Below are 22312 nucleotides of genomic sequence, written 5' to 3'. Positions count from 1 at the left end.
TTTTTTTAAATCAAACGCGAAGCCCCTTCCTTTTAAAAAGTTTCGGGAACTTCTGCCATCCTCCTCCTCTCGCGAAACGACCGAAGGCGGCAGTTTCCCTCACCCTTTTGAACACTACCCCCCACCCCATTTGTTCCTTCCCGCCACCTTCCGCCTCTGCCGCTCGCCCCGACGTTGGGCCGTCCTTTTAAATCGCCCTTGCTGCTTTCTTTACATTTCCTCCACCCACAGGTGATGATGCAGCTCGCGATGGCTCCGCCCCCTCCCCTTTACCCTTTCTCTCTCCTCTCTCTTCCATTGGAAAGGCTAAGCTCCCTTTAGCCAGCCTGCCTGCCCTTATTTAATTTGGTGTGTGATTTGGCTATTTTTAGCTTCTGGAGCCTATCCAGTAAGACTTAGAGGAGTTTTTTCCCCCTCCCTTCTTCCTTTTATTATTATTATTTTTTTAATTCTGCAAATGATTTTGACCCAGCTTGCTTCCTCTTGGAATTTTTTTAAAAAATTTATATAAATAAGGGGGCCTGTCTGCGTTCTCGTTCTCTCTCTCTTTTTTTTTCCCCACGGCGAGTCTCTCTGCCTTCTGCTTCAGATCTGCATTTTCAACCATCAGCCAGCCAGAAGGGGGGGTTTATTTCAATTTCATCACAAAACACAAGGGGGAAAACACACACACAGAGAGATTCGCGAATAAGAGCAATTGTAAGTTTCTGGGGTTCTTTATAAAAAAAAGAAAAATAAGCCGAAAGTTTGCTTTAATTTGTAGTGGTATTTGCAAAATTGAGGAATCCGTTTTGCAAAGTCATTTTCAATTTGCTAAAGAAAAAAAAAGGGGGGGGTGGAATTCTGTGCTCGGAATTTGCAATAGGAAACAAGGAAGGAAGGCATGCGGAATAATTGTAATCTCTTGCCTTTTATTCTCGTGCATTGCAAGTGAAGGAGGGGTCTGCGTGAGCTCGCTAGGGTGGGTGGGGGGGAAGGGGAGTACAGCAACATTATGATGTGCGTAAGGGGGGGGGGAAGACGTGATGCTGCCAAACACTTTCGGCTTCGTTTTTTTAAATGCCAGGGCACTTGATCCGGTTTTCTTCGCGGGGGTGGGGTGGGGTTTATGGCCGTGTTCCTGCAGCAGGTTTCGGATCCCAGCGAGGATCGGGATTCCTTTTCTCTCCTTCCCACCCGCCCCTGGAAGAGAGGAGATGAATGTTGGCTTGGCTTTGCCGGAGAGGTTATCCTCGGCCCCGGATTGCCTTTAGCAACTTACTCTAGTGTTTGCGAGCCTCCGGTAACGCTTGTGCTGGGGTGGCTGGTGTTTCAGACCGCCCGGCCTCCCCCAAACCCTTGTGTCTCCCTTTCCTTCCCTTTTTTCCCCCCTCTCGAGGTCCTTGCAAATACACGCACGCCGCGGCTGTTTCATTTTCAAATCGCGCGACACTCGTTTTCCTCCACTTATTAATTTTTTTGTGCAATATATTTCTTCCAATAGACATGCAGATCGGGAAATTTGTGTGTGTGTGCAAATAGCAAGTAGTGCACTGGGCTCACTGGCAACACCCCCTTCCGCTCTGTTAAAGGGGAAGAGTCCAGAGCATTCAGTTTCCCTTTAAATCGGGATAATCAGCAGGGCTGTGATTTTGCAGGTGTTCAAAAGGACGGGTAAGGTTTGAATGCCCTGACGCTTTCATGGATTTTGCTTTGTTTTTGCACGGCGTTGTGAAACCTCCCTCTCGTTGGTGGGATGTATTCTCCTGCAACGGCTTTGCTATTGTTGGGGTTCCACACGTTTTCTGCCCATGAAGTAAGTGTGTGTGTGTCTGTGAGAGAGAGAGTTCAACGGGGCTGCGTCCATCTCGCTTTAAAAAAAATAGGACAGACTTGTTGGGTAGATTTGACTGCGGGGACAGGAGTTATTGCCTGTAAAAATATGGGGGAACTAAAATTTGAGAAAATATGTATGCGTTTCGATCTTAAGGCAGTGCGACTGAGCGCCTGAATTCTGCAGCTTAGCAAATTCAAGTAGGGTTTAACAGAGGCAGTACTTAAGAGAGAAATGCTCAGCATGCATTTTAACCCTTGGAGAGGATTTTGTGGGTATTTTCTTTGCGTAGTCGGTTTGGCCTTTTAGATCTGTTTGAATTGTGTGGCCCAGGCAGAAGATGAAGGTGCAAGGTGGGTGGCCAGGAAGGACGAACACTTGCAGCTCTACCCGGGCTCTGGCTCTCAAAGCTTAATAAAAACTTTAAAGGAATTATTTACTGCTTCCTATTGAGAGCAGGGAACAGCACACCTCCTGCCCCCCCCCCTCCATCAAGGCCTCCTGGGGCTGAATTTATATACCCTGATAGGGCAGAGGTCTTCAGAAGTCATGGATTATTAGCCTTTCTGGTGCCCCCACTTTCCATTATCACTTCCTTTTCTTATGCTTATTTTAAGCAGAGTTGGCTGCTTTTAATAGCCCATTTTCTCTAGGCTTCAAAGAATCCCTTTGGAATGTCTCCATAAAGGTGGGGGAGGGCCCCTCTTCAGAGCCAATTGTGTTGCCCTCCATCAAACAGGCACTTTCAGTTCTTGGTTTTGTTTTTGTCTGTTTTCTCCCTGATCCATCTCCTGGGAGGTGTCGCTTGGGATCCCACCGGGCTGTTTGGAACTAGGCCAGCTGTTTGGAGCTTGAAGCACTTTTGGCTTAAGCAACCGTTTGCCTTTCAAAATATATTTTGTTATTACTGTAGATGGAAAAGCAAAGGCGTTATGGCGCAAGTGCACTCTTAGCACACCCAGGGGGCGTGGGAACCTGGGAGAGACTCAGGCAGGTTTTTGTGTTGGAAAGAACAACAGAGAACGGTTGTTCCTCAGGGTGGCAAGGTTGCAGCTCCTGCCATTTCACTTCCTTGAGAGTAGGAACAGGGAACCTTTTTTTGTCCAGGAGATTTGCATGTTGTGATGCTTCAGGTCAAAGGCATACACAGGGCCTTCCGTCTCCTCCTGCACTCCAGTGCATGGCTGCATGCACACACACTTTCCTAATGCTCAGAGAGAAATCCATACATCGACACTTTCCCAACTTAAGAAGAACCTTGCTGGATCAGATTGAAGTCCTACATAGCCCAGCATTCTGTTCCCATATGGACATGTATTTGTCTGTGGAAAGCCAGAAGTCAGGCTATGAATACAATAATATCCTTCCACTTGTGTTGTCCAGTGACTCTTAGTGGGAAGCTTAGACTACCTTTGATACAGGAAAAATTATATAGCCATTGTGTCAAATAATCATTGATCACATTATCTTTAAATCTCCCCATTTGTTCTGATCCTTTGGAAAGCAAGAACAGTCTTGGGCTTTCAGGGGCCTAACAACTGCACAATGGGCCAAAATCAATAGAAGGAGGAAGATGTGCAAGATCCCCTTTCCACATTCAGGGTGTAGGGTTTAGAGGAGCAACATGGGTCCTTCTAAACCTCGCACACTGGGGTTCTTAGTAGATCTGTGAAAGGCACATGTGTGCACTTAGAGTCCTGAAGTGGGTCTCTAACCTCAAGGAATCGTGAAAGTTGTACAAGGTAGTGATTTGACCTGGCAGGAACATTGTCTTTGATTTTTGAAAAAGGCCAAATATGTGAAATAAAATAAAACCCAAAATCTACAGATAGGCGATGTTTATAAAATTCAACTATACATTCACAAAATAGGCAAACTTTGGGGTTCTCCTTAGCTCTCCCTCAGTCTGTGTAGTTAAAGGGGGAGGTATGTAGAAACAATGAACTCTGCAAAATTGGCAGTGTGTGTATTAAGCTGTGGAGATCTGCCATTCAGGTATGGCATCAGTTCTGATGAAGCCCTTTCTGTGCAAATCTAAACACAGTAACAACCCATGTATCTCCATCTATTTGGAGCACAGAAAATCAGCGCAAGCGATTTTGATGATGGCTCACATTGGGGAGTAAAGGCTTGATTTTAAAAAAAAATCAATTTTATCCCTATGTCAGATCCCTTAGTGGGGTACTCTTGATAAAAGGTTTGAGAATTGCTGTTGTAAAGTACTAACGGGAGCTATTCTCCTTTACATATGCTTTTTGTAATAAGTTCTATTCATTCAGTTGATCTTCTATACCTTATGGACAAAGTCCTGCTTTTGATAGACCATCAAGCCACTTTGTGTTTCTCAGTCATAAAGAACATAGTTTTAGTAGAGCTAGCCAACTTAGTCTGTGCAAGCATATCAGGCAAAATCAAAACAAAATAAAAAAGACAAAATCATGTGGTACCTTAAAGACTAGCTATTCTATTTTCATGTGGATTTCTGTGGATCAAGTCCACTTCTTCAGATACAGACTACTAAAAAAGGATCTCACAACACATTGACAGTGACATCATAAACAACATTTAAGGCTTGTCTGGATGACTAAGAATTTAGCCTGTTTTGCTAGACATTTGGTTTCAAGTGCTTTGCTATTAATACTTTGTACTAGCTTATTTGTAATTGGTAATGTCCCTGAGTAATTAAATGTTTTCTCTACTTTGGTACACATGCCCAATAGATCTTACCACATGTGGTGGATCCTTTATAAATGCAAATACCAGATGTCTGATTGGTCATTTGAGTTGATAGCGCTTGTTGTACACATAGCTTGGTCATTCTGGAAAATAACACTAGTTGTACCACTACTCTGGAGTGTTCTAACCATTAAGGATAGCACAAATGATTTGTGGGCATTTGTTGCAAAAAAAAAAAAATCCTCCAAGTTCAGAATTGTAGCCCAAGAAAGCAGCATTTCAAACTTTATTTTTTCTGCCATTAACCTTAATATGTAATAGCAACCCTTGCTGTTGGTTATTGCTTTTAATTTGTCTTTAAGTGTTGGTCGTCATCTATCTTTTTGTTTACAGTTTAAAAAGCCTATGGTTTCTCAGCGTGATGGGAGTTGTAGTGCAGTATCAGGCATCAGGTTGGAAAAGCTGGCATAAATTCTGTGGCTATCCCACAAGGCAGTCCTCTTCTTGGACTTCTCTGCCACTAAATTGCTATTATTAAAAAAAACCTGCATGCCATCAAGATTATTCTGATTTATGACCACCTTTTCCAGGTAGAGAATACTCATAAGTGGTTTATCATTCCCTTCTTCTGGGGGTATCCTGGGACTGTGCAGTTTGCCCAAAGCCACAGAGACTGGCTCTTCTGGGATGTATAGTGGGGAATCAAATTCCCAACCTCTGACTCTGTTGCCGGATACTTAACTCTCTGAGCTACCCAGCTAACATATTGCTATTATGGTCCCTTTTATGGCTCTGTAATTTTTGGTAATCTAAACTGTTTTTTGTTGTTTCATTACATTTCTGCTGTGCCTTTCAACTAATAAGTAGTGCTCAAAACAAAATAAAAACAAGGAAAAATAAAATCAGTCTTCAAATCAAATAAAAGTGTGACCAAGAGACTCCCATTTCATTAAAAACAACAAACAGTTGAAATAATCTCTATTTTAAAAAATTAAATAGTGTTATCAGCCACTTTGAAAAGAGATGTCTTCACATCTTTCCTGAAAGCAGCGAGAGTAGACCCTGCCACAGTCTGGAGGCTGCACAGTCTTTACACCCACTCTCACCTTTCTATCCGGACACCATCTTTGTGTGCTCGTTAGGATAGTCTTATAATTTGGACCACGGTTCTAAAAGTACCAAGGATCCATGCAAGTACCTTGGGTTGGGCATTCAGGTCTGAAAGTTACAGCAGAAAGAAACTATCTTTATCTACCTTACGTCTGCAAGAGAATTTCCCCACTATATGATAAAACTGCTTTTATGGAAGCAAACCATAGTCTGCATTTCCCACCCTGGTGTAATTGGTAGAGGTCCGGAAGGGAAAAAACTGCATTTTCTTCAAAGACATATTCTTAATTTCAGAACCTATGCTGGGGAGGGGTTTTTTAATTGCAGACAAACAATGTCTGTCTGCATGGCCACTCATAATTTTCATATGAGAGTTTCTGAGAGGCAGTACTTGGTTCTCATTTAAATCTGAAACAGATTTACTGAGAAGCCTCAGTGAGTTCAGTCATAGTAAGGGTACCTAGGACTGTGGTCATAAAGAACCTTTTAAACGTTTAAAACTTATGAGGAGTGTTTATAATAGTCTGGCTTTAAAAAAAAATCTTCAGTTTGTTTTTAAACAAATGAGTCACTTCCATAATCGAACATGAGTCAATTTATATATTTGTAAAAAGACTAGAATATCTCTATGTTCAAAGTTCGTCTAAGGCACATTTTTATTTTTAACCAGTTGTTCCTAGAAATATCTACATCCCAAAGGCTGCTGGTTCCAAGTCCTAAAACCTCACTTCAGAGCTTGAAGAATTTTGATTCACAAATGCCGGCATTGAAATAGACCTGTTAGTCTGTTGCCATTTACTTGGGTTGTTGTTTTTTTATTGCCACGTCATTTTTTCCTCTTTTCATCTTCCTCCGCCCTTTAATTTTATTAGTCCTGTAATAGCCTTTATGATGGATCAATAAGGAATGTATCTCTTGGTAAGGAACGTAACCAACTTTTGTTTTGTTTTTAAAACTGTGAGGATAAATGATTTACAGTAGTTTTTAACTTCTCTGCATTAAGAGAATTGTGTGTGCCATGCATTTATGAACAAGAATTCAAATATGAATATTAGCCTTGCATTCCCTGCGTATTTGTAAAGTTAGAAATTCCAGTAGAGCTTCAACTTATTTAATGAGTGCTGCTCCACAGTCCCTCAACTATATGGACAAGAGACTTCGAGTTATCAAATAGAGGAAGCAGCAAGATGCCCATCTCATGTTGCCATTTCTGTGGGCCCCTAGATATATGTATTTAAGCCAAGGAAGAAGATGTAAAAATGATGTTTGGGGAGACACCTAATATTTTATGACTGCTTCATTGAACCTTTTGTGTTGTAATGCAAGAGGATATAGAGTGTGGTCTTTCTTCACAATAGTCACCTGTTGCTGTATCTTGAACATCTGGTCTGACATACCTCAGCTCTCCAGTCAGAGCTGCAGATTCTGTCTGCTTGTTAGTTAGATGTATATCCTGTCTGAATCCTTCCCAAATCTGGAACTCAAGGAAGTTCACAGTAATGTTAAATAAAAGAATAATAAAATTAAAACACAAAAAGGTAGAAGGACATTGTGACTTTGTTTGGTCTTTTTCTCCTTAACAAACTTTTTGTGAAAAGAAAAAAGGAGAAGGTGGTAGGGAAACATAGGAAGTTTATAAATAAAAGATTATGTCTTTTACCAAATCTTCTCTGTTAAATTCTGTGAGTAAAGCAAGACACTCTAAAGGTCTTGTCTGAAAGCACTGTGGATCTCTGGGCTTTGGCCATTACACATCTGTAGCACTGAACTTTTCTCAAGTGTAGCAATTCCAGGAGTTGTATGCCGATACCCCAAATCTGCACATGTCAGTGTGAAACCCTGGATTGGTATTCCTCCATAACAGCAAGTTTCAGAGGGACAATGGCTGGAGTTGCCACTGCAGGGAATTAAACATAGTTCAGGGAAACTGTTGAAAACAGTAAACTGGCTGGATAGCTCAGTGGTTTAGGTACCTGACTGCTGAGCCAGAGGTTGACAGTTTGATTCCCCACTGTAACTCCTGTGAGTATAGCCAGCCTGTATGGCCTAGGGCAGTGATGGCAACTCTATGGCATGCTTGCCACGGCTGGCATGCAGAGCCCTCTCTGTGGGAACATAAGCCATAAGTCGCCATCAAGAAATACTTACCTGTCCTCTGAGCCCAGATTTGGGGAAGAACTCTTGAGAAGGAAGGGAGAGCCAAGATGGGAACGGCCACCACCACCACAACAACAACAAACACACACATACACACACACCCCGGGCACCAGGCATGGAAGTATGCACCTTTAAGGATTGTAGCTGGAGGCAGAGCAGGGAGTGTCCCCGGTAGAGGTTGTGCGGATGGAGGAGTGGGACTCTTTGGGACTGTTCTGGTTGGATTTCTGTTGCAGTTTGGGCACTCGAGCTCTAAAAGGTTTGCCATCACTGGCCTGAGGCAAGCTGCAGAATCCCAGGATGCCCCCAGAAGAAAGGAACAGTAAACAATTTCTGAGTACTCTCTACTTAGAAAACACTGAAAAGCATTGCCATAAGTCAGAATTGACTTGATGGAATGTTGTTGTTGTTCAGAAACATCAGGCCCAATCAAAATTATAAAAACATTGACTGGTATTAGATAACAGTTTTAACTAAAAACCTAAATATCAGTTAAATATTAGGAACAGCAGTATGTATGCTGTTCCTAATACAGTATTGCTGTTTTTTGTAGGTCTGATGGTGTGATTTCTGAGATCTGCAAATGCTTATAGTACTGTGTGAAGTTTCTTGATATTGTTCCCAAAGCCCCAATAACTATGGGGACCACTGAAGTGTATTGTTGTTGTTGTTGTTGTTGTTGAAAACAGTTGTGGATATTTTCATGGTGCTTCCAATGTTTTATCACATGAAAGAAAAAAGAACAGTTCCAGGAACAGTCTCAGTCATAGCCAGCAAATAGTACTTATTTTTTTATCTCCATTTATTTCTGTATGTCTTTGAACCCAAACCCATTTTGTGAACTGCATTTTTCCCCTGATGGCACCTAATAGACTGAGTACTAGGGAAGATGGAAAGATAAACCTAAATATCCAGTATCCTATGGTATGCGGTAAAATTGAGAACCCCCTCGAGGAGCTGTTAGACCATATCTAGAATATTAAAAAAAAAGGTTATGTGAACACATTGTTACATAATATAGAATTAGTACCTTTAATCCTTATTCTATAATCAGAACGTTGAGCTGTAACACATGTTAAATTAAAACTATGGCCTCATAGGGCTTTTTTGGCACAATAAACAGTAGATTCTAAAAATAATTTTTGTTTTTTATCCGCAAAAATGGATTGATAAGAGAATTTTTACTATAGATCCGTTGATTAGCCAGAATGATGAGTTTTTCTGTTTTCTAATCTGAAGTCTAGATATGATTTACTACCCTCTGTTGGATGGATGGCAATATTTACAGCTTAAACATATACTGATATCTAAATATGACCCTGCACATTTGAGGACCTCAGCAGCTTCCCTGCTTTTAGATATGTTTATTGAATCAGTGCAACTACAAAGCAGAAGAAACTTCTAGTATTTATTGATAAAACACGCTGCTTCATGATGAGTACAGGATACATATGCAACAGAAAATGATGTTTGCGTATGTCATATTGGAGCTATCTTTGAATTTTGTAGACATACACATTTTGCTAAATTACGCATTTCTAAGACATGGACCAATAGTCAAGTGAAGTTAATTCTCTGCCCTTCTGGTGGCTGAAAAACTAGCATTGTAACACTGGGAGAATACAGTACTATCTATCAGTTACTGAGAATGTTACACCTCTTTCTGTTTTCATGTATTTGGTATAGGAACAGAAACTACAGGTGGATCCTTACCCGAACATTTGATTATCTCTTCCCAATGCTCTTTAACATCTATATAAAGTCACTCGGATAAGTCATACGTAGATTTGGAGTTGTCTATCATGAGTATGCTGATTATACACAGCTCTCTCTTTTTCTTCATCTACAAGTGATAACTGTGCTGCCTGTTTTCAGTAATGAACTGGACAAGGGCTAACTAAAACTGAATCCAGATAAGGAGGAGATCCTACTGTTTGGAGGATTGTCAGAATGGTTAGAGGGCAGTTTACCTTGCCTCAGTGGGGTTACACTCCCCCTGAAGGATTGAATGAATGACCGCTTTATTACAGTCACTGAGCAGCAGATATATCCAGATACAAAAACACAATGAAAAGTAGGATAAGGTAGCAGTATAATATCACATGTACACAATGTATTACAATGTGACTAAATTAGATGGAGCCTCCTTAGTTTCACTGGACTGAGGAGTTCAGTAAATAGATTCAGTAAACTCAGTACCACCTCCAGTCTCATCGTCTTAAGTAGTGTAGCAAAGTGGTTCTTAACCTTTGTTACTCAGGTGTTTTTGAACTGCAACTCCCAGAAACCTCAGCCAGCAGAGCTGATGGTGAAGGCTTCTGGGAGTTGCAGTCCAAAACTCCTGAGTAACAAAGGCTAAGAACCAGTGGTGTAGCATAGAATATAGGGTGGCCAGTACACATTATTACTAAAGCATTGCTAAACGTCTAGCTTCGCCTTGATTGGTGCAAGGAAGGAACAGTGACACTTCATTGCTGCTGCACAGAACTTTGCCCCTGCTATGGTTATATCAGACTTTCTGAAGGATTGGCTCTGAAGCTTGGGGCTACTCTTGACCCAGCACACTCTATGAAGGCTCAAGTATCTGCTGTGGCCTGAACTGCCTTCTGTCAATTCAGTTGATTATCCAGTTGTGCCCCTGCCTGAGTAGGAAATGCCTAGCAATAGTAGTTCACACATTGGTAATCTCAAAAATAGACCACTTTAATGCTTTCTATTTAGGGGCTGCCCTTGAAAACAGTATGGAAACTTCAGCAGGCCCAAAATGTGGTAATCAGATTGATTACCGAGGCCAGTCAACTTGATCACATATCTGCAGTGTTGGTGAGCCTTCATTTACTCCCTGATAGTTTCTATGCTCAGTTCAAAGTATACTTATGATATATAAAGCCTTTAATTTCTCCTAGAAATCGGGTATCCATCCCACCTATTCCTATCAATCCATGTTGTTAAAAGTTGCTACACCAAGAGAGGCAAAAAAGATGAATGCAAGAAATTATGCCTTTTTGATTGTGACACCTAGTCTCTGGAATAAAATTCCAGTAGAGAGATGCCAGGTCATTTCACTCCTTGTGTTCAGAAATATGGTAAAGACTGAATTATTTAAAGCTGCTTTTGATACCTAATTTTATATTTTGAAATATTTAATCAGTTTGAACTTTTTTACAGAATTAGTCATATTTATTATTTAATTTATTGTCTGTCACACTGCTGCATTTTGGGGTTTGGGGGAATCATATTTTTGTTATTGTGGTGTATTGAGGGTTTGTGAGTTTAAACCTTGTATAAACTGCCCAGGGTAATGATTGTACTGTACTAATGGGGTGGCATATAAATTGAATAAACAAATTATCTCTTTTGATGAAGGTCATGCTTAGATTCTTTTTTTTTTAAGGGTCTGGAACTTTGTGTTTTTGCTTTACATTTGGTTTGTTTGTGTTTCGGTCTATTTTTGGTCTTTTTTCCTTTTTTGCAAACATTGTTTTTGTCTCTATATGATTTACGTACAGTTAAAAATTTTTAAAACAAATTGCTTCCTCCTTAGAAGAAAGGAAGAGAAAACAGATCTGTATGCCTGCAACTGGGCAAGCATGACTATTTTCAAACTGTGGTGTGCACTATTACGTTTGGTCCATAGAAGAAATCTAATTTAATTGTTCAAGTTCCAATCTCTACTTGTCCAGCAACTATCTGTGACTTATGAAATTATTTTAATCTACCCTGCTGTAGATGCCTTTATCTAGAACAGGAAGCAAGATGGTGTCCCACTGCAGGCATTCCAGTTTGAAGCAGTGGTATTTGTTGTGTAGGAATTGTTGTGCAGTGACTCCTCCTGGTCCCGGGGTCACTATAGCAACAGCTCTGCAGGTAGCCAAGTTTGTGTGGTGTGGCCTGTTTCTGCTCCGTGTTGGATCCTGGCAGCAGGTATAAAGATCTTGAGAAGCATACCAGTTGGGTTGAAGGCAGTGACTGGCAATCAGTGAGTAGAGTTTAAGGACCAAACAACAGGCCAAATCAATAACTGGATCTTCTGTTGCTTTCATTTTTAGTCATATGTCAGATTTTAACCAGGGCAGTAGTACTGGCATGAAAGGTTTAATCCTCTACCACAGCCCTGAAACACACTTTGTCAAAACTGTTAGTCTTATGGGGTGTGTGGAAGGAGAGGTCTTCTCATGAGAATATCCTCTGCTCACTTCTCCCAGGGAACAGACTGCATAGGTTTTGCCCCACCCGGTGCAAGGTGCTGTTGTTGTGGCAGTAAAAAGAGCCTGAGGAAAAAGAGCCTGAGGTAACTGACATAGAAGCTGTTGGAGTTCTGTGATGTAGTTGACTTTTTTTTTTACACTGGCTTGAGGACATCATGTAAAAGGCAACCACCATTTCCCCTTTTCGAAATATGTTTATCACATCTATTTTGGATTCAGGCACCACTTGTTCTGTGTTCCTTTGTGGTTTTCGAATTTCTTTAGGAATTGCTGGCTTCTTACAGCCATGTTCTTGCCGAATTTTGTATGTGGGCAGAATGTATAGAGGATGGCTCCATCCTGGCCGGTCTCCTCACCTGCAAAATTCCTAGTGTTACACATCCTTTTATCACACATCTGAACCAGTTGAATGGCAGAGTCTACCATATTGTTGGGCAGAATAATGCATGAGTCCAAAACTCCCTTTGGTAGATTAGCTATCTTCTCTGGGTACAAAGTGTGATGTAAACTTTCCTTGTAGTTTATGCCATTATCTATCTGTATATCAGGATCTTACTAGGGATCTAGTATGAGTGCAGTGTAGTAGACAGAGGGATGGACAAAGGCTCCAGAGACCTGTGCTCAAATCCGTGCTTGACAATGGAAACTCACTTGGAGGGGAGTGACTGATAAAACCACTCCTTAAATATCTCACACCTTGAAAGTCTTGTTAGGGCCAATATATGTCAGTTAGGACTTGATGCCATATAACAGTATAACTAATGGGTTAGGAGATATTTTAATAGGGTTTGAGTGTGAGATTGTTTTGCATGTCTCTGTAAGAACAACATCCTCCAGCATTCTTCTACAATTTTGGATGGGATCACCAAGCAGCAAAATGTTGGAATGTCAGTTCTTCTTTTCTATGGTCCTTTACTGGCAATACAACAATAAAGTAAACAGATCTCTCATGCACAGTTGAGTAATTGGTTAACAGTATTATAAAAGATGTTTCAATTAATTAGATTTTTTAAAAATGAGGCAGTAACTAGCAATAGAAGTACTTCCTACCAAAAGGGCTTGCAATGAGATACAAGCATTCCAGGTCGCCTGCTCTGTTCTTCTTTACAGCAGAGAACGCCTCTTCCTGTGAAGCATACAGAGTTGCAGCAGGCACCATTGAAACACAAAGCACACACTTCTAACTTCAGAACTGTATGCTTGTATGTGGATTTAATGATTCAGTGATTAATCAGTCGGTTAAACCCATGCCTATTTTTTTAATGGCAGCCCTAAAAGTATTGATAGACATTAAGAGGCAGATCATAATCTCCCAACACCAGAAGAAACATGAAATGAGTCTGATCACTTCTACTAAGAACCCATATTCTTAGCGCAGTAAAACATTTAGCATGCGATTTGGAAATGTGCAATTGTCATGTTTCAAAGTGACAGAAGTGAAGCCAATACTTCTACTGATGGGTGTTCTTGACACTGAATGTTTATTCTGAATGTTTCACTTCCATGAACTGCATATTTTAAATATTATTCTTACAGATCAGGAGCATGATTTTTTTTTCTTATGGGGTAGGCTGCATTTCTTGTAGAAAAATCTTTTGGAGACTAATGAATGAGACTAATCCCTACTTTCCATGTATCCCTTCTCTGTTTCTTCTACTGTTATGTATTTGTACTGTATGTGTACAGTCCATAAAGATTTCCCTTGGATGCCTTTTGACATTGTGGAGCTAACAGGATCTGCTGTTTCAGAGCATTCAACTCTTCAAGTTGGGAAAGAACCTCCCTGCCAGGGCAAGAATACTCTTAGAAGGAGTAGATGTAGGGGAGTCTTCTTTTCCTCCCCAGATGAGAGGCAGACACAGCCTGCTGGAAATGCTGCAGGCAAGAGGCTTGCCATGAGTTACAGAACCTGATTGATCATGTAGTGGCCAATTTGAAGCAACATCCAGTTTGAGTCCCAGCCCTCATCCCATGCCAGAATCACTGTCTAGAGCAGTCATTCTCAACAGGGGCCACATGGCTCCCTTGGGGGCCCTGGCACATTTGAAGAGGGCCACAGACTAGAAACAGTTCTTCACACACCACATTAATTACTAGGTTTGTTGTGCTACTTACACAGTGGTGCCTCGCTAGACAATGTTAATCCGTTCCATTGAAATTGCTGTCTTATGAAAACATCGTCTAGCGAAAAGCGTTTCCCCATTGGAATGCATTGAAACCTGTTTAATGCGTTCCAATGGGGAAAATAGTCGTCGTTTTGCGAAAATCGCCCATACAGAAGCCATTTTGCGAAACGCCGATCAGCTGTTAAAATGGCTGTCCTGCAAAGCATCGGTCCTGAAAACACCCATTTTGCGAAGATCGCCCATAGGGAAACCATTTTGCGAAGCTGCCGATCAGCTGTAAAAATCATCGTCTTGCAAAAAACCGGTCTGCGAAGCACGGACCAAATCATCGTCCAGCGAAATCCCCCATAGGAAAAACCATTTTGTGAATAGCGATCGCAAAAAGTCAACGTCTAGCGAAAAAACCATTTTGCGGGGTAATCGTCTTGCAAGGTACCACTGTACAATCCTGATTCCACCTGTATTTCTTTCATATTGTGTTTATGGCTGTAGCCCCAAAAAAGTTGAGAATGGCTGGTCTAGATAATAAATTAGCCCCTGACATCATAATCAGGAGAAATTGGATAGAGATGCATATATTTACTTAACTTTAGGTTTTGTTTTTTGTTTTGGTCTACTAAAAGAAGGAAGATGAGTGAAAGCAGTGGAAAATCAAGTCAGCCCTTGGCTTCCAAGCAAGACAAGGATGTCTCTGAGAAGAGAGGACGAGGGCGGCCCAGGAAGCAGCCTCAGGTTTGTAGATACCTTGCTTTTTCATTGTCAAGGGAAGTTTTGGCAAGCAAACTGTGACAATTGCCTCTCTTTTGTTGTTGCTAGAAACAGCAAGGACATGATAAGCAAAGCACTTTGGTTTTGGTGCAAGCAAGGTTATTGTTGATACAGAATGACACTTCAGGATCAATAGGACATTTTTACAGAGTTAATGAAAGCAAGACATTGAGAAGAAGCACATTTTTCCCTGATGCTGCTAGTACTGTAGTTATATTAGGTTGACTATTTTCCATCTCTGGTAGTTGTTCTCTCCAGAGTAGCACCGAGGCACATTCTGAATCACTGAGAATCTTTTAGTGCTTTGGAAGCCTCAGAATGTTTATTGGCCTTGTTATGTGCAGAAATCATTTCGGGAACAAAAGGATATTTGACTTACCAGCAATTGATGTTTCCTACCCTTGTTTCTTCTTTGCCCCAACAGTTAACGTTTGTTCTAGAATAATTAATTTTCTGATACCAGAGACAATGGAGTTACCTTGTAAAGCTGGTTTTAGCTGCAGAACCCCTTAAGGCCATGACTCACACTGCTGTCATGTGATGCTCAGTGCTGACCTTCCGTGCTTTGATGTCATTATTTTCTTTGTCCCTCTTGACATTCTCTTTGCGATGATTTTTCTGATGGGGATTTGTTGATAGGTTTCAGTGCTGCCAGGAAGATGCTGGGGGAAGGTGTCCCACACAAATGAGGATGGCTTATTTTCACTGATGAGCCAGGCTTCTCTTCTTCCTATGCTATAAGCAGCCCTTATTAACTCACATGAGCTGAGACAACTGCTAACTAGGTGCAGACTGAACTCGCTACAGCTGAAAGAGATTCAGGGATGTTACATGGACCAACATGGTACAGGCAGACACTGCCCAGCAGGATGCTCTAAAATGGAGGACATACTACACTTTCTAACAGACTGTCCTTTGTACGCAAATCTGAGGGACCCATATCTAAAGCCCTTAACGGCTGGGATCAAGAACACTTCCCCTCTATGCACAGTCCTATTCCTGCTAGCTGGCACAAACTACTACTGTATATCCTATAGGGCTGCTAAATTTGTTAAATGAGCCATGGAAAGGTGGAACTGGCTGTCTGCTTCACAAGTTCTTCAAGCTACTCTCACATCTTTTAATTTTCCTTCTTTGAGAATGCTATTACATTTTATTACTATTATTTTATCCTTTTATGCCTTTTATACTTGTTTGTATGTACAGTACTTGCATGGGATGCCAAATGCTATTTTATGATTGGTTTAATTTGTGTTCTTGCATATAGCCAGGGAAAGGGGCTTGGTCCAGTCCAGGAGCTGATTTTACTGGCACAAGAGAAGGTGTGCTTGGAGGGAGGGAGGGAGGAGGGAACCAACTCTTGAGAGCAAAGGTTTAATGCCTGTAAGAAATTTGTTGCTGGAATTATTTGCTTATTTAACTTGTGTTGCTTTGAAGAAACAGAAAACAGATTATGAAGCCCTATTAAATATATTTGGGTGGCAGTGCTCTTAATGCTAGGGAAAATGGAAGACAGCTGAAAAAGAAGAAAACCAAATGTGAGATGAATTGGTTCAATAAAAGAACCCCTGGCTAGAATTTTGGATGGGAGACTAACTAGGGAATAATCTTGCTTGAAGAGCAGCTGGGCTAAATGGATTGATGATTTTGACTCGGTGTGAGGCAGTGTCTCGTGAGCTTAAGCTGTGCATCCTAAGCTATCTTCTAATTGCTTCAGAGTGCAGCCTTGAAATCAATCCTTGGTTTTCATTTTGCATTGGTGTGGACAATACAATACCATGAATATGCTGTTTGTAACATTGCAGGCTCTTAAATAGTTTGCCAAGACTCAGTTTCCTGCACCGCTTGAAGTGAGGCTTGAGTGGTACATTTTCAGGCACACTGCTTCAAATTCTGTGCCAGGGTTGTGGAACGTAGCTCACCAATCGCTGGACACCAGCTCTCATCAGCTGAATCTAACAGAGTCAGTGGTGAGGAATGGAGTCCACCAGCATCTGAAGGGCTGCCTCCTCCTCAGTCCTGATTATACATAGGTTGCACTAAGGGACGTGGTGGCGCTGTGGGCTAAACCGCAGAAGCCTGTGCTGCCGGGTCAGAAGACCAAGCAGTCGTAAGATTGAATCCACGCAACGGAGTGAACGCCCATCGCTTGTCCCAGCTCCCGCCAACCTAGTGATTCGAAAGCATGCAAATGCAAGTAGATAAATAGGGACCACCTCAATGGGAAGGTAACATCGTTCCGTGTCTAAGTCACACTGGCCATGTGACCACGGAAGATTGTCTTCGGACAAACGCTGGCTCTATGGCTTGGAAATGGGGATGAGCACCGCCCCCTAGAGTCGGACACGACTGGACAAAAATTGTCAAGGGGAACCTTTACCTTTACCTTACACTTCTTGCCTCGACAGAGATTGGGAGTATGCAGACATAGAATGTAACACTCAAAACTTGGTTTTATATCATTAAAAAATATAAATTAGTACCAGACATTGCTCTGTAGTGATCTCCCCATGGATATCATTTTTGCAAAAGTGTCTCCTTTGAGTGAGTAAGGTTTGGCAAGATTCCCCACTTTTTCCCACCGTGGCTTTTGCATGGAGATGTGGTGGGGAGCAGGATCTTATCCTCCCCTGTCCTTGTGTGCGAGGCTGCACACACATTTATTTATTTATTTATTTATTTATTTATTTATTTATTTATTTATTTATTTATTTATTTATTTATTTATTTATTTATTTATTTATTTATTTATTTAATTTATACCCCGCCTATCTGGTCGGTGAGGACCACTCTAGGCGGCTAACAACAAAGATTAATTTATTTAAAATATTTTACCCTGCTTTTCTCTTTAAAAGGACCCATAAGTGTGTCCACTTCGTCTTCTCATTAACTTCTGTTGCACTTTCTCTGCAGCAAGAACCCAGTGAAGCACCACCCCCACCCAAGAGACCACGTGGCAGGCCGAAGGGGAGTAAAAACAAGGCCACTTCAAAGGGAAGGGTAAGTATATATTCTGGGGGCTGGGCAGTGAGTCTGAAATCTTCTCAAGCCATGTATGTTTTTTTTAAAAAATCCAAAAAATTACTACCTGATTGGAAACGATTGTAAGACTGCAAAAATCCTTTTTTTTTAATGAACCAGCCAAAGGCAGTGGCATTTTCCTTACTTTGGGTTTATTGGAACTTTTTCCCAAAGACTTTATAAAAACCAGAGAAAAGGGAAACCTGATGCTTTTCAACAAATCCCAAGATACCCCAACCAGCCAGACCAGTTAGGACACACTAACAATAACAAAGTGGCAGGCTTTGGTTCACATACAATAATTGTGACATAATTCTTTATTTGGATTTTCTTTTTCCACATGGATCAACACAACTTTCTTCATTTGTTGATTTTTCTAAAGTCAGAAAATTTTTTATCTTATTCTGTTTGTGCAGTTTGGTCTGAAATCATATGCCAAGAGCAAAATGAGATATTACAAGGCTTTTCCAAAGCTGTTTCCCCCCCTCCCCCATGCAACATTGAGATATGGGAGCTTGGGAACACTTTCATCTTTCAGTGGGGCATGAAATGATTTGAAGGGCCGAATTGGACTCCTTCTCCATATGTTCTGTTGTCTGAACAGATTTAGTGAGCGGAGACTAGACCACCACACATTTGCTGAGTCTTTAATTTGGCCTTGTATGAATCCTGAAAAGTGATGATTGTGCCAAAAAGCCCTCCTATTTTTTTTAAGTGAACTGAAAAGGAAAAGAGAAGACCCACAAATAGCCAAATTGATGCTGTTCTGTGCAGAAGCAATATGAAGTAATGGGGCAACTAGTGACATTTGCTTTTTGTGTGTGTATGTTCGGGCAGTGGAAGTTTGAATGGCTGTAAAAAAGAAAAAAGCATATGCTCTCTTCAGTCATAGAGGAGAACGATGGGAAGTTCTTAGGTTGTCCCTTTCCATCCCAATTTTGGGGACCTTTAACTCCTGTCCCTTCTGTTTTTGCTTGATTATACTGCACAGCATGTACCAGACCATTTGTGGTAAAGAACGAAGGCTTGTGCTTTTGGGTGCCATGTGGTTGAAACTGGGAGGTATTGAGAGAGACAGTAAGTAGTAAATAAGTGATCCCACAGTTGATGGCTTGGCAGCTGTCTGTATGAAATAAAAACAGTGGATCAATTCAGAAATAGTATACTATTCTTTGCATCTGTCCACCTCCCCTAGTAGCCACCAAAAAGGAATTTTCAAATGTCCCAGCTGCTTTAAAACAGCAGATGCTTGGTTCTGAATTTGCAGCCAAGCAGCAGAGGCTATTTCTGTGGCCACTTTGGTTTAGCCTTTTATTCTGTTCAGGGAATAAAATGCAAAGGCAAGAGAGCGCCCAGCAAGTTCTGGACATACCGTGTTTCCCCGAAAATAAGACAGGGTCTTATATTAATTTTTGCTCCAAAAATGCATTAGAGCTTATTTTCAGGGAATGTTATATTTTTTTAATGTTACAACAATCTACATTTATACAGTCATGTCATCTTCTAGTTGCTGCACAAGGGTGGAGGGCGGGGTTTCACTTATTGGGGCTTATTTTTAGGGTACGGTGTATATTCCGAGCATCCTGAAAAATCATACTAGGGCTTATTTTCAGGTTAGGTCTTATTTTCAGGGAACCAGGGTAGTTGTTCCTTTTTGTCATGCACCTGGTCCCTTGCAGCTGCTGCGTTGTCTGCTTCCTTCTACTCTTGGGCTTTGTCAACCCCAGCTGTTCCACAGGCAGTTGGTTCAATTGAAAATTCAAGGAGTTACGGATGTAAATCCTGTTCTGAGCTCCAGGATAATTCTAATACAGAGTTTTCTTTGTGAATTGGGGAAGTCATGTCGCAAAACTGCTTGAGGGAGATGCATGTCTCAGTTGTTCAGTAACTGGTATCCCCACCTGCGGACCACTTTACCAACACAGAACCATTTGGTCCCGAGGCTCCAGTGGTTTCCTGCATTTCCTTGTAAGAATGCTTGTGTTGTTCCATAAAAGGCAGGGAGGGACTCCGGCTTTCCTTTTGGAGCAGTGTTACAACACAGCAGCTGCTACACTGGATGTAGCAAACTTGGGCATCTTCTGCAGTAAGGTGTTTGGTTATTTTGATGGCCTTTCTTTCATTAAGGATGTGTTCTAAAACCTTTACCTACAATGGCTTTCTTGTTATATCTCTAAACCATTCTGGTTGGAAGGGAGGTATCATGGAAATGATGTATCCATGAGGTCTTCCAGAAGCCCTCTCTCTTCTATACTCTGTAACCCTAATGTTGCTAGTTTCTTATCTATTATTTGGAAGCATTTTGACTTTGAAGTGTATGATGTGCTAATTGTCACGCCTGACACTTTGAAGAGCCCACTGCTTTAAATTACTCAACTACCATATGTCTGTCTCATTGAAGCAGAACCAGGATAACAGGATTAGGCAGCAAAGAACAGAGTAGAAATACTTCGAGTTGTTGTAGCTGGAAATTATAGAATACAATAACCAGTGTAGTGTAGTAAGTAGAGTGACCAACTAGGACTCAGGAGGCCTGGATTCAAATCCCCTGTCAGCCATGGGAGCTCACGGGGTGTGTGGAAAGGATAAAACCATTCCTTAAGTGTCTCACTTACCTTGAAAGCCCTATTAGAATTGCTATAACTTGGTTCTTACTTTGACAGTACATAACAACATCTGGAAACTGGGACCCAATAAGGTGCTAGCTGAGAAAAGCTCAGTCAGATGCTAAAGGCAAAATCTTGGTTCTTTTCACTGGTCTGGAGAAGATGTTCATGGGGAAATGATTTAAGTGCCAACAACAGGATGTGTGTGCATACATGTTTAGTTTCAAAACCTGTTTTGAAAATATGCGACTCATATCCTGCATACTCTTCTGAGTCACAGGACTGGAGCCCATATGGCTCCTTCTGGACATGGCTGTGATGGGGAAGGATGACAAGGGAGGGACCTGTGGCACTGGCCTGAAAGGCAAGAAAGACCAATTTAACAAAACACTATTGCCAGCCCTAAGTCTTCAAAGCACAAATGAGTCACATCCTCTGCTAGATTAACTTAGAGTGCATGAGGTTTTATATTTTTTAGGATCTCCTTTTTAGTACATTTGAGGGTTTTTTTAAATTTGTTTTGATAGCTGGGAAGCTTGTGTGTGTACACATGTATATTCAAAGAGAAGCTTACAATTTCTAAGTCACATGCCACTAGAATATACATTAAGGTTATGTCTGTATCAGCATTGGTTTTTCCTGGTTTCATGTCATCCTTTGGCCTTTACAGTGTTGATTAGATGCTTGCAACATGTTCAAAAACTATGTCGAACAGGAATGCTGAAGATGAATTGGCTACCATTCAAAGGGGTATTAGGGTGCCTTGTGTTTTCACAATGGACTACTTGCAGATAGCTCATGAATATAAGTGCAAGAACATTGATCTAGTTTACCTAAATTGTTACTGAGACACACTGGATTGGTTTTTGCAATGAAAATGTTTTCGTATTCAATGAGCAAGTTTCTTAGTCGTACACGTTCTCTTGTACATGTCAGTTCACTTACTAACTGTTTATCACAGCTCTAGTCTGACACTTAAGATGTCATACCAAACTGTGGTTTGCTCTAGGGATTTGCATTAACACCAAGATTTGCATTCAGAATTTTAAAAATATGGAATTTCTAGATGTCTGGAACTCTGTATTATATAGTCATTATTTTCCCCTTAGCCTGCATTAAGGGAATCCAGGCTGCCCTTTGCAAAGATGGAGGCTGCAGCTTCCCTACCCTAAATGAAGCCACAGCCACCTTCTTTGCAAAGGGCAGCCAGTCTCCCTTTTTACACACCATGGCTGTGGAAGTCAGATGGAGATTTCTGTGGCGATGGCTGTTATGGTGGGAAGGCATCGTGGGGGGGGCGGGTGTCAGGTTTTTTAAGGAAACCCCTCCCACACAAATCAATGAATAAATTCGTGCTTCGTCGGTTCATGGGGCAGCTTCGTGAGTTGTTAACTTTTGACGACTCACAAAGCAGGACAACTCACCAAAATAATGAGTCGTCCCCATTACTAACCAAAACTACTACAGTGAGAGTGTGGGCCATACACCATTCCCAGTTTGTAGTGATCCCAATCATGTTTGCCCCAAAGTCTGTGGCAGACTTTGCCTTTCTGCAGCTACACTCCATTGCTGCAGCATGTCCCTCAGAACCTCTTGAATGTTGTGAGCTGTGTGGCTGCCTTCCATCACAGCCACATTCAACAAGGCCTTTGTGTGTTGCCCTATGCCTGATGCCTTCACTTTACATCTGTATCCTGTCAGGGAGAGATAGGCATGTCTTATGCCTTGGCTGTTCCAGATGCCATTTGTAAAATGTACCATCTGTGGTCTTCCCGACTGCTGCAGTATCAATTGCCTAACATCCCAATATAAATCTGACACCACCCT

The 22312-nt window shown here is 41.3% G+C and overlaps 1 protein-coding gene across 9 annotated transcripts in view; it reads left to right on the top strand.

Annotated features, from left to right (window-relative positions):
- The first annotated feature begins 276 nt into the window (after nt 1-276).
- The window catches only part of HMGA1 (high mobility group AT-hook 1), a 35796-nt gene continuing 13760 nt past the window's right edge, over nt 277-22312 (top strand). Inside the window, exons 1-4 of one of the 9 annotated variants that reach the window (XM_078392713.1) lie at nt 542-699; nt 11962-12047; nt 14714-14822; nt 17772-17858. In XM_078392713.1, the coding sequence (XP_078248839.1) occupies nt 14721-14822; nt 17772-17858 (189 nt within the window). In that variant the 5' untranslated portion in view covers nt 542-699; nt 11962-12047; nt 14714-14720. Of the gene's footprint in view, nt 700-913; nt 962-1074; nt 1283-1501; nt 1796-11961; nt 12048-14713; nt 14823-17771; nt 17859-22312 lie in introns of those variants that run through there. The other 8 variants (XM_078392708.1, XM_078392706.1, XM_078392709.1 and 5 more) reach the window with 8 other exon arrangements.

The sequence above is a fragment of the Pogona vitticeps genome, chromosome 4, assembly GCF_051106095.1.
Source record: "Pogona vitticeps strain Pit_001003342236 chromosome 4, PviZW2.1, whole genome shotgun sequence".
Taxonomy (NCBI): Eukaryota; Metazoa; Chordata; class Lepidosauria; order Squamata; family Agamidae; genus Pogona; species Pogona vitticeps.
This window is presented reverse-complemented; position numbering and strand designations above follow the sequence as displayed.